The following is a 13,674-nucleotide window of genomic DNA, read 5'->3' as shown; positions in this document are numbered from 1 at the left end:
GATTTCCTCGCCACATATATCTTTTTTCTTCTTTCCTCTTTGACTCAAAGATGGCCTGACAGCAGCTGCGCTCACACATACGCAATGAACTGAGACATTGACAAGAATGGAGACAGCTGTCTTGTACTTTTTTTGTTTACTTCACTTTCAAGTAAACAAGTCCAACTGAGACACATTTAGTGAAGTGTTGAGTCTAAACAACTTTTTTTCTTTTTGCTCATTTAAATGTGTAGGGGTATAGATAACTGTATTTATAGGAGTGAGGTAGCCAAGGAAGTCAAACTATACTTCTACAGTGTGTTTGAAAAGGCTAACAAGAGCCTGATTGAACAACTTTAGCTGCTATCAAAATATCAGTTACAATGAATTATTATTCCATAAATACCACCCTTTATTTCACGTAGTTAACCTTTATGAACAACAATAACATATGGGTATTTTTGAGTTTGATAAGCAGAACTGACATTGAATTAGAGAGGGAGTTTCCTGATGTTAAATAATCTAGTTGTCATTCTGCTCAGCCCATTGCTGTTGCCAGTATCAACACAGCTAATCATTCAACTGCCCTGCCGAACACAAACCAGGGCACCCCACCCTGAACACATACCGAAAAACATGGCAGTGAGCTTGAGTTAGCATGATTTACATTTATGAATATAATTTATACAATCAAGTTTATTTAAATGTTTTCAAAGAAGAAGAGCAATTTCTTTGTATTTTTAATCATTTTATTTTACATGATACCTTAAAATCACAGTAATCATTGGACGGCCTGCAATCTGAAGGCACTATTCAACTGGCTAATTTCCAATATGATGTTAATGGGAAGCACCTTACTACACGCACGTGAACATCTTCATGTTACATATGACTGTGTAAAAAAAGAAAAGAAAAGAAAGACATCATCCTGATGGACAGGGCGATCAGACATGAGAGCAGAGAACTGGCTTGGAAGGCTGGGAGGTCATAGGTCACCTGGTTTGGCTGAGGAGTGGCAGCAGTTTAGGGACAGTGACAACAGATACTGACATTGACCAGCGCAGTTTCACTGTGCGATCAGGCTGAGTCTCGTGGTTTCTCATGATTGTTTGTCTGGGAACGGAGCTGCAGAGCCTTGACAAGTTTAATCTTCCCCTCCACAGAGCAACAGCAGGGTTTTACGGTAGTCGCCAGAGGTATCCCCCTGAACGATGATGGAGAACACACAGAAAAGGAGCTTTAATTAATGGGGAGTACTGTTCTTCTTTGCTGACATTTGGTCATGTTGAATGAATGTGAGTCATGTGGACAAACAGAACCAACAAGCCACAAGTCACAAGAAATCAACTCAAATCAACAAAGGAATTAAAGGTGGAATTACCCTTTATGTCAGTTCACGCTCATATATACAGATTTATATCTTTTTACTAATCCTCACAATTATTAAGGCTACATCTTTTTAAAGGACTAGCTCCTCATTTTGGGAACTACGGTCATTGGATTTTTTGCAAAGAGTCAAATGGAAAGTTTGATACCACTCTCACATCTGTATGGCAAATGTGAAGCTACAGTCAGCAGCCAGTTAGCTTAGCTTAGCACAAAGACTGGAAATAAGGATAAGCTGCTAGCCTGGCTCTGTACGAACAAAATCCACCTACCAGCACTTATAAAGTTGGAGCTAGAGCTGCTGGTAGATAACTTTACTGGACTGATTTGTATGGATCTCTTTGTCTCAGCAAAAAAGCAAATAAGCATAAAATATCCCAAAATGTCAAGCTAGTCCAATGATTTTTTTTTTCAAATGCACCTGCTTGCACTGGGCTGTCAGTGACACAATACTTTCTGTTCTGCACATCTCTAAAAAAAAAATCATTTACAAAAGACTGTAATTTTTGTCCACTAAATACACACTTTAGAGTAAACAATATATAGCAACCCTTGATGTTGCATAATCTGATAATATTTCTGACAAAGCCAATCCAGGGCACTCTACTTGCTTATTGGTGTCACGCAGATTTCATCTGTAAATTATTATAGAACTGCGTCTGGGTACTTCCTGTCTTTGCGTTTGTCAGCCAATCACACAGCGGATATAGAGGAAGTTAAGCATACAAGGGAAATTCCTAAACAGCTGTGCAATAGCCACAGACCCATAGTCTACCACAGGAAGCTATAGATTACCATTCCCCCCTTCCCCCCCACCCCATCCCCCCACCTCACCACAGCAGAAGAAGGATGTGCAACACACACTTACAGAGATGGGATGAGAACACAATGAACCAAACAGGAGTGTTAGTTGACAAAGACTCTGACTTACGATCATAGTTTCTACCTGGATGAATTCATGGAGGGAGACATCATGTGTATCCTTGAATTCTTTGCGAATGTTGAAAAGGTCGACCTCGCTACGGGACACCATGATGCGGATCAGCGCTCTGTCGTCTGTACCAAGGCCCTGCAGCGGACATCAATAAATACTTATGTATCTGTGTTCTATGTACTGTTAATTCTGATTTACAGTAAGTGATACTGTCTGGGAGCATTCTGCAGCATTATTACCAAGAAAGTATGAAGAAAAAGACCCAAAAACGTAAATATATTACATTCATTAACAAATATGACCTTATCACTAGCTTGCATCCAAGGCCCTTATGGTGTGCTGCAGACCTGCAGTTAGAATTACACAACTGCATATTAACCTGCCATATTATTTTGAATAAATACCTTCATGGCTTTGTACAGACGGTCTGCAAAGTAAGAAGGCTGGTTCTTTACACTGCGAACTGTCAAGAAAAGAAAAAAGAGCGAGCAAAAAAGGGATGAGAAGGAGTCACAGAATTATTGTCAGCAGTGACAGTTGTCAGCAGCACACACTGTGACACACACACAAGTAAAATTAAGTCAAATGATTACCTATGGCACAAAAGGCATTTTTGACATCTCCAGACATCTCCTTCCTGATAACCTGTTCAATGTCCTTGTTGGAGCATCTGACAAACTCCTGGAATACTGTGAATAGCAAGGCGTATCAGTTATCATGAACTGGATCGATTATATTTTTTGTTTAAAGAAACACACACATTTAGATTTGTAATTGACCACTGGGATCTATCTGTCTTGACCTTTACCTTTCCTAAGATGGGGGAAGCTTCTGGTGCACAGAATACTCATGAACTTCATCTCCATTTCATCAGATTCGGCATTGCATGCATCGGCAAGGTCCTGATGAGTTCAGGAAGAACAAAAACTTAAACCCATTCTTTAATCTCACATTTTAGCACAGTGAAATGTTAGAAATTCATACATTAAATCACCTGAGCATCTGCAGTAGCTCTTTCCTCATCTGCAGGGCCCTCCTCCCTTGCACCCTGAACAGATTAAAGACGGTTAAATGCTCAACTTTGATCTATTAAATATCAGTGGTTCACTGAGAACATTTGCTTTTCCTTTAATATGTACCAGAAGAACGTGTGAAAGAAAACTGTGTTTAAATTGTTCTCTTGCTACAGTCAGCAGCAGACTGACTGCAACCAGTGAGTGGGTGTGGAAACAACACACAGTGTGAGTTCTCATGATGATAAACATTACCTGCACGAGAGAAACAAGGATGCGGCAGAAGAGGCCTGATGTGTCCGAATGAAGGGCTTCCTCCAAAGACTTCTTATAGGCTGTGATGTAAAAGGTTTGCATGTAAAAAGTTTCCATAACAAGAAAGTGATATGAATGCCTGTTTTTGGTGTCAAACTCACCATTCTTATAAGCAGCATTCATGGCGAGTATTTGCTCATTGCTCCTGGTGACCAGGATCTCAATCAGAGAATGTTCATCCGTCCCAGCCCCCTGTTCAAAATATTAAGTATTATAAACAAAAAAAGGCCGGGGAGTTTCACAAATGCAATAAGAAAGTATCCAAACCCTAACCACATAAACAAGAACCACACCACACTGCTAAGGAAGAGAGTGCCTGTGAACTGTGCCTCTTCGTATCTACTGAGCAAATCCATGTTTAGCTATTTTTGTTCCATTTTATAATCTCCATTTGTACTTTAATGACAGATCTTCCTGGAACTGTTTTGATTGACAATTCAGAGTTTGTGACAATTCAAGACTTAGAAATGCAGCAATCTGTTGATAGATATTGCCACTTGATACAGATAGATAGGCAGTCTACACATATTGATTCATATTTTCCTGTATGTAGTAAAGGATGAGCCAGGTTTCTACACAAAGCAATTCAGTCAGTGTCAAGTTATAAATACCTAAAATGCAAAGTTATTCGACTTCCAAATACATTCTGTGTAAATGTCATGCTATCCAAGCATCAACTATACCTCTCTGGGCCTAACATCAATCTTCACAGACTTGGAAAATAATTAACAGTGTATTTATGAAGGTGTAAATTCCACCCACAAGCTTCTCTTTTACTGTACTGTAAATCAATCAGAAAAATCATTAGGTGACTTGGATCAACTGTACCTCCATTGCCTTCCTCATCATTTTGGCATCAAACTCTGCAGGTGTCAACATGAGGCCAATGATCAGCCTCTCTAAGTTCTTTGACAGCTCAGACTTCAGATCCTTCATCAGATCCTAAGGACAAAACACACTAAGTTACATGTGCAGGAAACAGCTTAAAGCAAATAACCAATGAGAGTGGGTTGAGTTTGAGATGCTGAGTTTAAAACATCCAGTGGTCCACGTAATTTGAAGAAATAAGACATATGTTCCAGTTTGATTATGTTATTTTCGTTCAGATTTTGATTTTCAACAGTTCATTTCTCTCACCCTTCCCAGTAGGGATTTGAAGGCCTGTCTGATTTCTTGCCTCTGGGCATTGCTTCTCTGTGCAACAATGTCAATAATCGCATCTTCGTCTGTTCCTGTTGAAAGTCATAGGCAGTAACAATTGTAAAACTTGTTTTGTAAAAGTTGTAGCAGTGTAAATGTGCCTTTCAGGGTTGCATACCGAATCCCTTCATAGCTTTCCTCAGAGCTTGTGCGTCAGCAGCAGGGTCAAAACTGGGTGCAGGGCGGACTGTTGGCCTCAGCTAAGGTAGTGGGATGGCACAATTAGAAGTGTGAGACTCAATCATTACATACACACACATAATGTGGAGTGGCAAAGTGAGACAGTATCACTTGTTACATTCATTTTCAATTAAATATGATAAATACCAGCTGTGTACGTTTAAAGCACCTGCAAAACTCTCCAACATGTGCAAAAGAGAAAAGAGTTTGTTAAGGGGGAATGTGCCCTCTCGAGGTTAGAAGCCATGACACCACCGACAATGAAAGGTGGGTAGGCCGAAAAATATCTACATCTTATAGAGCGTTAGTGAGACAAGCTTTTGTTGCAAAATGCTGAGCTCTATTTGACATTCACTCCAAGGACAAAGCGATGCAAACGGTGGTTCTGAGAGCGCAATATAACAAAACGATTTGTATTCGAGTGAACAGCATTCTGATCTTATCCACAGTTACACAAAGCCTTCACTGTGTAGACATGGCAGAAAGTTTGTGCGGAACTACACAACTTTCAAAACTGCACTGCAAAAAGCAGGTCATTAGGATGCATGCCACTGCCAAGCTAAACATGCAATGACACATCTAAAGTGGGAGCAGATGGGGCCCAAACCTGGACTTTGGTCATGGAACTTGTTTCCCACATCTTGTAGGCTATCTGAGCAGCTTCAGGGAAGAACTCTCCAGCTAAACTGCAATGATCAGTTTGCACAAGACAACACGGTCAGCAAAGCCAAAACTTCAATTGGTACAGAGTGGGTGCATTTCTGGGGAAAGGGATCTATTATTAAATACACTGCTGCTTTACTTTCAGGCAATCTTTGAATGTCAACTGCAGCATGTAGTTCTCACATGTCTCTACACTGTTCCAATCTTCTCCCATATGTCAATAAACGTAGTTACACTCCCTTCAGAAAACAATAATTCCTGAAATGTGATGCTCTATCACCCCCATCTGGCTGCTGCTGTTGCTTGCAGCCATACTGTAACTTACTCATCATCTCCTCCACACAGATTAAGGAGAGTCCTCTTGTAATCCCCTGATGTGTCATCCTGAGAGGTTTAAACAAACACAGAATCAGGATATAGGTGTACAATCTTCTGATGCTATTTCATTCAATTATGAAAATAGTTTTAATGTTTAACCAACCTTAATCATGTTATAAAGTGACTTCTCATATACTAAACGGAAACACTCTCGGATGTCCAACATGTCTATTTCAGAGCGAGAAATCATGATCCTGATCAGGGTGTTGTCAGCTGTACCGAGACCCTGGACATGAAGGAGAGGACAAGTGTTCAGGGTCAGAACACTAAGGCAACTACAAGTAGTCCTGATCAATGTTAATATCATATCAAAATATCTGCCACTGAGAAGAAAAATGTGTCTGACTGTGTTATCAAGGCATATCTGTCTACAAATAGTTTAGAGTAGACTAAATGGCTACTTTACTTTTTGTTTACCTTCATTGACTTGTAAAGGCGCTTGGCAAAGAACATGGGGACATTCCTTATGCACTGGACTGTGAGAAAAACCCAGGAGAGAGAAAGAGAGAGAGAGAAAGAGAACAATGTGTTAAATTGACACCTTGACATACCACATGTCAAAAAGTGTAACTTTCAGTGCTTCTTACCAACAGCCAGCATCAGCCTCTCAAAGTCCCCAGACAACTCATTCTTTATGCTGTCCTCTATGGATACCTCTGCAATCTTCTCGTATGCATCAAAAACTAAATAAACAGAAGACAACATTTTATAATGTTATTTATTTCATGCTAATTGAGTGATCTTAATGTTCTAATAATGATACCAAGGTTCCAAGGTAAAGCCTGGATAATATTTATTATTTTCTTCTAAACATCATCATGTTAGCATTATCATTGTGAGCATATTAGCAGGCTGATGTTAGCCTAGAGCACCACTATGCCTAGTTTAGCCTCTTTGCTATGAACGCATGCTACAATTGGCTTCCACTTCTGCCATATTTCTTCTTTATCTTTTATGACCTCATCTCTGTGATGCACATGTATTTATTTCAGTTCTGAACAGCAGGCATCAGACAGTTGTCTTGACATTAGACAGTGGTAGAGGACAACCACGTTTAAAGTGCCATTAACTCTTGAGAGATTTGTGGTCACAGTGGGAATGTGTAGATGCCTCACTGTGGTGTAAGTTATCCCGAGAGCTGTGCTTACCCATGCGGAGGTGAGTCACACTGCGGCTTCCCAGGATCATGATGAATTTGGCCTCGTCAGTCCCCCACTGCTCTTCTCCGGCTGCATACAGATCCTACCCAGAGGTAAGAAAGCAACAGATGATAATGTAAAAGAGAGAAGAAAGAAACAACATAGTTACCTAATGTACACTGCAAATTAATATCATAAATGGGTTCTAATTTGGTTAATTTGGTGAGACGGTTTTTTAGCTATGCTAGAACATAGGCTTTAGGCATTGGAACGTTGGTCAGTTGGTTGGTTGGTCGGCCCACAACCTGGGTCTAAACTAAAATGTCCCACCCACTGTTGGATGGATACAGACAGGCATTGTCCCTAGAGGATGAGAGGATACTTTCAAAATCCCCTGACTTTTCATTTAGCATCATCATCAGGTCAAAATGTCGCTTTGCAAAATAAATGCTATTCCCCAACTGTACTTTGGGGCTTTGTGCTAATTAACAAATGTCAGCATGTTAACATGCTGAACTAAGATCAGCATAACAACTGCTAGCATTTTCATTGTCATCATGTTAGAATGTTTCTGTTAGCATTTAGCTCAAAGCACACAGCACCAGCATTGAAGAACAGCCTTACAGAGAGGCTACAGTAGCATGGCTGCAGGGTCTTAGTCAAATACTACAATTGGCATCCAGTAGGCTGTAGACTCTTAGTCTAGATGATATATTTTCAACAATGTGTTGAATAATGGGCATAATCTTTTGGTACAAAGTGACAATGTGTTATAATGAGGCTATTCAACTGTCATGCAACTTTAAAATATTTATACACGCAAAGGTAAAAAAGAATATTCAAATTTCATTTTTTGAATAAACTAAAATAGCACTGCATTTCTCTACTAATGATAAAGTCTTCAAATTCTCACTTGCGCATCCTGCTCCACCAGGTCTGCGTCCACCACTCCTGACTCATCTCTGGTCCCCTGGAACCATCACACCAAAACAATCTGTCAGCGGTTAAAGCTACTTTGGCTAAGACGGCAAGTGTATGGTTGACTGGATACTTCCCTGGTGATTACATCAACTCCTCAGTGAACTGACCTGAAGTAAAACAACCAGCATCTTCTTAAAGTGACCTGATGTGTCTGTGATCACATCCTCCTCCATGTCTCTGCCATAGGCTGGAGACACAGACATCAATGTCAAATGTCGAGAGATGCTAAGCAAATAATACGTTGATTTAAAGTGACATTTTTTTAACAGGCCTTACCGTCCTTGTATGCTGCAACCATCTCAAGAATCTGTCTGTTGTTTCTAGATGCCAGGATTTCAATGAGGCATCTCTCGTTTGTTCCTACTCCCTTGAAAAAGAGCAGTAAGTTAAGTTAAACATGAAGTAGCTTCTGATTTCTTAGATGTGACTGAAGTATTATAAAGAACTATGAGATAAATGTCTTACTTTGAGTGCATCATGGATTTCTTTGGCATCGTGGTAGGCTGAGGTTCTCATTAGACTGACAATGAGACGCTCAAATTTGCCCGTCAGCTCATACTTCAGATCCTCAATCAGATCCTGTCGAAACAACAAAAACATAATGGAGTTTTAACGACTGTCTAAATCATGCACAGTTTGTACTTTTCATATCTGAAAAAATTGTTTCTATTTTAAAAAACAAAAAATCAGAGATGAGATGACCTGTCCAAAGCTGCATTTGTATGCTGCAATGACTTCCTGCCTCTGTGCATTGCTTCTTGAGGTGACCAGGTCCAATATGGCGTCTTTGTCACTACCTGAGGAACACAAGGAAACATTTTCTTTTTGACTGCATCATTGTCATGACTGCTGTGTGAAATTCTCTGGGAGATCATTCCTACAAGTGGTGAAGATGAAAGATGACCTTTTCCCCTCCAAAAATCACAGAGGAGTGAGGCACTCACCGATGCCTTTCATAGCATTGTAAAGGACTTCAGCATCAGTGGTTGGATCAAAGTCCGGAGCATCTGTTATCGTGCCTCTGAACACCTTGGGGGAAAAAAAAGTTCAACTTGATTTCAGAAGTGAGATATTATTATTTGTGATGATTCAAAAACAAAGTGTAAATACTACTGTGTATCTGTAACAGGAGGATATGTAATGATGTTTGGGAATGAGTCTTTACTGTAGGTGGGTCATATTGGAGTTGACAGCGGCCAGCTGGGTTGTGGCTATTGAGCAGAGGCTACTAACCACTACTTAGGAAAGTCTAAAAGTCATGGCAAAAACAATAATGGCAGGCAGGATTTAAAATAAGCACCATTTACCAGCCAAATGCTGGTAAAATAATCAAGTGGCTGGTAGATTTGATTCACTCACCAGCCAAATTAGCAATGGCAGTCTATCTATAATTGTTTCTCTAGGAATGGGAATACTTCAAATTTAGTTCCAACATTCTTGTTCCCCTTAAGAAGATTTTCAATGACTTTCACCTTTCACCTAGTGCTACCATCAGGTCAAAACCTTAATGGTTTTAATACTTTGGTTTATTGCCAAAAACCTGCAAAATAAATGCCATTCCCATCAACGTCAGTCGTACCTTGTGTTTAGTGCTAATTAGCAAATGTTAGCATGCTAATCCAAACTAAAATTGTGAAGATTATTTCAGTTAAACATCAGAATATTATCATTGTTATTATGTCATTTGTCTGCATGTTTACATGCTGGCATTAGCATTTGGCTCAATGCATTGCATGGCTGCAGTATTGTTCTATTACAGACTGGTTGTGTTCAGCGTTAGTTCCTCCAACATTTACTATGCTCTCCTCTCAACCCAGACAGCTTATTGAAGTTGAGAAAGAAGTTAGACGTAAACCTTCCCAACTAAGCGTCAGGACTCACAATATGCTTTTTCAGGGTCACAGGTTTGCTCTGCATATCTCTTTTGCACATCTCTTTTAACAGTGCACTGGCTTGACCAATACATACTACAGGGTGTGAGTAGTGGACTGTAGTGGTGGGACACTGGGACAGGAGGTGAAACCAAGTCTGCCATTAGAGCAGCTGACTGCTTGCACCTGTCTCACGCCCAGCTGAACAGAGGAATACCTGGTGTGTGTGTGTGTGTGTGTGTGTGTGTGTGTGTGTGTGTGTGTGTGTGTGTGTGTGTGTGTGTGTGTGTGTGTGTGACCGGTGCATGCGTGTTGGGGTGGGACAGTGGCCTTGTAGCAACAGCAGAGAGTCAGGTTGCATGCAAAGTAGCGCTCTTTGAAGGGGTCTGTCATACAGCAGCTCAAAATGTCAGAGTATGCAAAAAAACTCCACTGGGCATGCAAGGCAAATATAAATATCTGGGCTATTGTTTACAAATGAAAGCTACAATGCACACTTGAAAAGGATTGCTCTATCATTTTGGTCACGTGAAGTTCTGATGTTCATTTACTGTGGGAAATAAGAAAGCTCGGCCTGCATTTTGAAAGCTCAAACTGCAGCTGCTGCCGTTGAGATTACTGCTGCATTGAGGCAGTCAGCCAAAATATGCTATCCACACTGGTGAGGGGCCACTGCACATGCTCTGATCCTCTGCTTTACTATGGCGACCATCACTCTTCACGACAGCTGGAGAGCTTTACCCACATAGAAACACGTCCACAAATATCAGCCCCTAGCAACAGGCCTTTAACTAAACTAATTGCATTTCTTATGATGGATCTTATGTGGAAAAAGTTCTAATGTGAATTAAATGTTAAGATCTAAATGTCTTCCCCTTCCTTCCTCGCTGGGTGTTGGGTTTCCAAGACCCCAACTGTGCAGAGTATAATTAAGAGGAAGTGTGTGTTTCACCTCAAGTAAGGTCAGAATGACAGGATACTGACTTACAGCTCGGACAATAAAGTTGGACGACAACGCCGTTGAAAAGATGCTGGCAACTTAGATGTGCAGGCACCAAAGGTAGCCGTGACACCCTACACTGCTGCCTTTCTGATGGAGAGGACTTGCATAATGGCAGAAAAATGACCTCACTTTGCTCACACCTCATTCAATGGTAGACAAAACCATCCATCTTCCACTGAAACAAGACCTGCTCAGCAGTATGATTCACTGCACATTATACGTACATAATGCAAGATGAGAAAGAAGCTGTCCACTTACCATCTCTATATTTGGTCGTCTGTGTCAACACTGTGCAGTAATCAATTGTTTCAGGCTAGAGAGAGAGAGAGAGAGAGAGAGAGAGAGAGAGAGAGAAATGCTGATGTAGGGATGGAAAGCAGCATTGCAAAAAAAATGTCCTTGGTGTCATTACCCTCCAATGTGCAGGAAATGGTGTTGCAACAACATGTTATGCATGATGATGATTCCTGTTTTTCCTGAGTACATCTAACGAGGTGGTCTGTTCAGTGTGCTGCCTGGTTACAAGCGATCACCACATGCACTCATTCTGAACAAGAGCACAGCCGAACAGGGAGACAAGTTTCTATCATGTTTCTTTAAGACCTCACATTCACCTAAATGACACATTGGCGGATGGAATTTGCTTTAACTAATTGGCAGGGAAATTATTTAGTCACATTTTTCGTACTGCCACACCACAAATAATGCAGCCATTCAGTACAGCATATGGAGGCAGCTGCTATAGTAAAACTACTTACTAACTTTTCTTGACTGACTATATGTGCTCGATTTCAATCCATTTCTACAGATAAGCTCAAACTAAAGAAATAACATATGTGAACTAATACAGTTAAGCTTTTCTACTGAGGGAAGGGGATTTAAATGCTGCTGTTTGTTTAAGACAGAAGTGAAGCTCTCCCAAAATAGCATGCACAGTTTAACTTAACGTCAGAATAAAGGTCTGGAGAGCATGACAGTGGGCCTCTATGCAGAGCCACACCCTTTTCTGTACCCCACTATTAAATCAACTTTGGAGACTTTGAGTCTTTCATACTTAAGACTTTTCTCTGCAACAACACAAAGACGTTGTAATTGTATATTACATCAGTATTATATCCAATAATTCACTAAATTAAATTATTCCAGGGAAACCTTGCTGTCTACCGCAATTCGGACATATTAAACAATGACAGCAAATCTTTCCAGAAAACAGTTTAGCTTAAGACTTAAAGGTTTTCCAAATAACAATGGTAATGGCTTACCTTCTGTGTGCATGAAGTATCCAGTGGTCCTGCTGTCTCTGCTCTTTGCCAACTGTCTGTCTCCTCCGGTCAGGCAGTCCCGTTACGTGTCCTCTGTGATGCAACGACTGCGTCGCTTTCTCGCGCAGCTTCTTATATTAGAAGCGTGTGTGTGTGTGTGTGTGTGTGAATGGGAATGTAGGGGGGCAATGTTTTACAGCAAATAATTACAATTTAAAACACATGCAAAGGGGTTACATCGAGACCTAACGCTGCGCAATTTTACGCACATCTTGTCCCGCATTCTCGTATTTATTTTGCAGTAAAACGTGTCCACTTAAAAGCTATTTAAATACATTAAGCGTCGGTAACACGCAAATCTTCCGGTTGTGCTTGGTTGTCGGAATTTCTGAACTTTGTCTCATGACTGCAGAGTTCAAATGTGATTTTAACAGGGGGGAGCGGAGAGCTTGCCTGCTCTATTTCTGTCCCGTCAGGCGTCTGTTCCAGTAAGTGGTAGAGAGACACCGGTGGGGGTGGGGGGGGATGGGGAATCAGGGGGGAGGCCATGTTACAGAAAGTGATAACGTAGAACAAATAGTACAGTTTCCCATAAACTCTCAGTGATTATGGGGTCATACACGTTGATACAAATTAGTTTTAGGTAGCCTATAATATGTCATCAGAAATTATGTTTATTTATAGCCACCAGATTTAATTGAAACATGCGATTAAACAGAAAAAGCCATTTTGAGCAAGCTGTGGGGCCTGATTACAGTAGCCTACAAAACAATAATAGCACACACACAAGTTGAACAATCTGCAGAATAGTGTAGTGTTTATTTTTTGTATTAGTTATAATATGGGCCAATTTCTCAATCTAAGTGATTTTGAAGGAACACATAATTTTAGGACCTGATGCCGTAAAAATGATCTGTCGTTAAAAAGATATGTAAGATACCCAGGCAGTGTATGTCCTACATGTTTGTGTAGCTTATGTTATGTTTTATGCAAAGAATTGTATCTACTGCGTTAATTGTTGGTAAGAATTGTATGGAGTTTGGCAAAAGAGATGTTGAGAGAAGAGCTGACTCCCAGGACTTACAGACAGACAGTCCAGTGGCACACTAGCAGAAGCATGACTCAGCATGTTTCATCCTGGAAGTCAATATCAGTGCCATTGGCTTTGTGGTTACAACACCACCCAACCTCAGCTTACTGTATGAACATGAAGGACACTTTTTCATTCATGCCTTTACTTGAACAGGTTCTGTTGAACACAGCCTATCAGGAAAACTTATGGTTGTGTCTGACTTGCTTTCCCTTATTTTATCATATCATATTATCCTGGAACTTCTTTAAATTTCTACCAGCCAGTGTTCAGAGGGAGA

General features: G+C 40.5%; 1 protein-coding gene across 3 annotated transcripts; it reads right to left on the bottom strand.

Annotated features, from left to right (window-relative positions):
* Positions 1-714: 714 nt before the first annotated feature.
* anxa6 (annexin A6) lies at positions 715-12,696 on the bottom strand. Of its 3 annotated transcripts, none has more exons than XM_032527279.1 (25): positions 12,305-12,690; positions 11,301-11,355; positions 9,113-9,197; positions 8,871-8,965; positions 8,634-8,747; positions 8,445-8,535; positions 8,276-8,355; positions 8,101-8,157; positions 7,197-7,290; positions 6,636-6,731; positions 6,466-6,524; positions 6,152-6,274; positions 5,996-6,054; positions 5,615-5,693; positions 4,946-5,027; positions 4,765-4,859; positions 4,456-4,569; positions 3,729-3,819; positions 3,568-3,647; positions 3,294-3,347; positions 3,108-3,201; positions 2,893-2,988; positions 2,704-2,762; positions 2,312-2,434; positions 715-1,183 (listed from the first exon to the last, which is right to left on the bottom strand). In XM_032527279.1, exons 2-25 carry the CDS (start codon positions 11,301-11,303, stop codon positions 1,124-1,126), a joined length of 1,983 nt encoding a protein of 660 aa, XP_032383170.1. In that variant the 5' UTR covers positions 11,304-11,355; positions 12,305-12,690; the 3' UTR covers positions 715-1,123. The 3 variants fall into 3 exon arrangements, 2 of the variants coding, with proteins under 2 accessions (XP_032383170.1, XP_032383169.1); XM_032527278.1 differs by having other exon boundaries at positions 2,297-2,434; positions 12,305-12,689; XR_004333703.1 differs by lacking the exons at positions 715-1,183; positions 2,312-2,434; positions 2,704-2,762; ... (4 more) ...; positions 3,729-3,819; positions 5,615-5,693 and having other exon boundaries at positions 4,508-4,569; positions 12,305-12,696.
* Between the last annotated feature and the right edge of the window lie 978 nt (positions 12,697-13,674).

This window comes from Etheostoma spectabile, chromosome 10 (assembly GCF_008692095.1).
Source record: "Etheostoma spectabile isolate EspeVRDwgs_2016 chromosome 10, UIUC_Espe_1.0, whole genome shotgun sequence".
In the NCBI taxonomy this organism is placed as follows: Eukaryota; Metazoa; Chordata; class Actinopteri; order Perciformes; family Percidae; genus Etheostoma; species Etheostoma spectabile.
The sequence above is the reverse complement of the archived record's forward strand: the minus strand, read 5'-3'. Positions and strand labels throughout refer to the sequence as shown.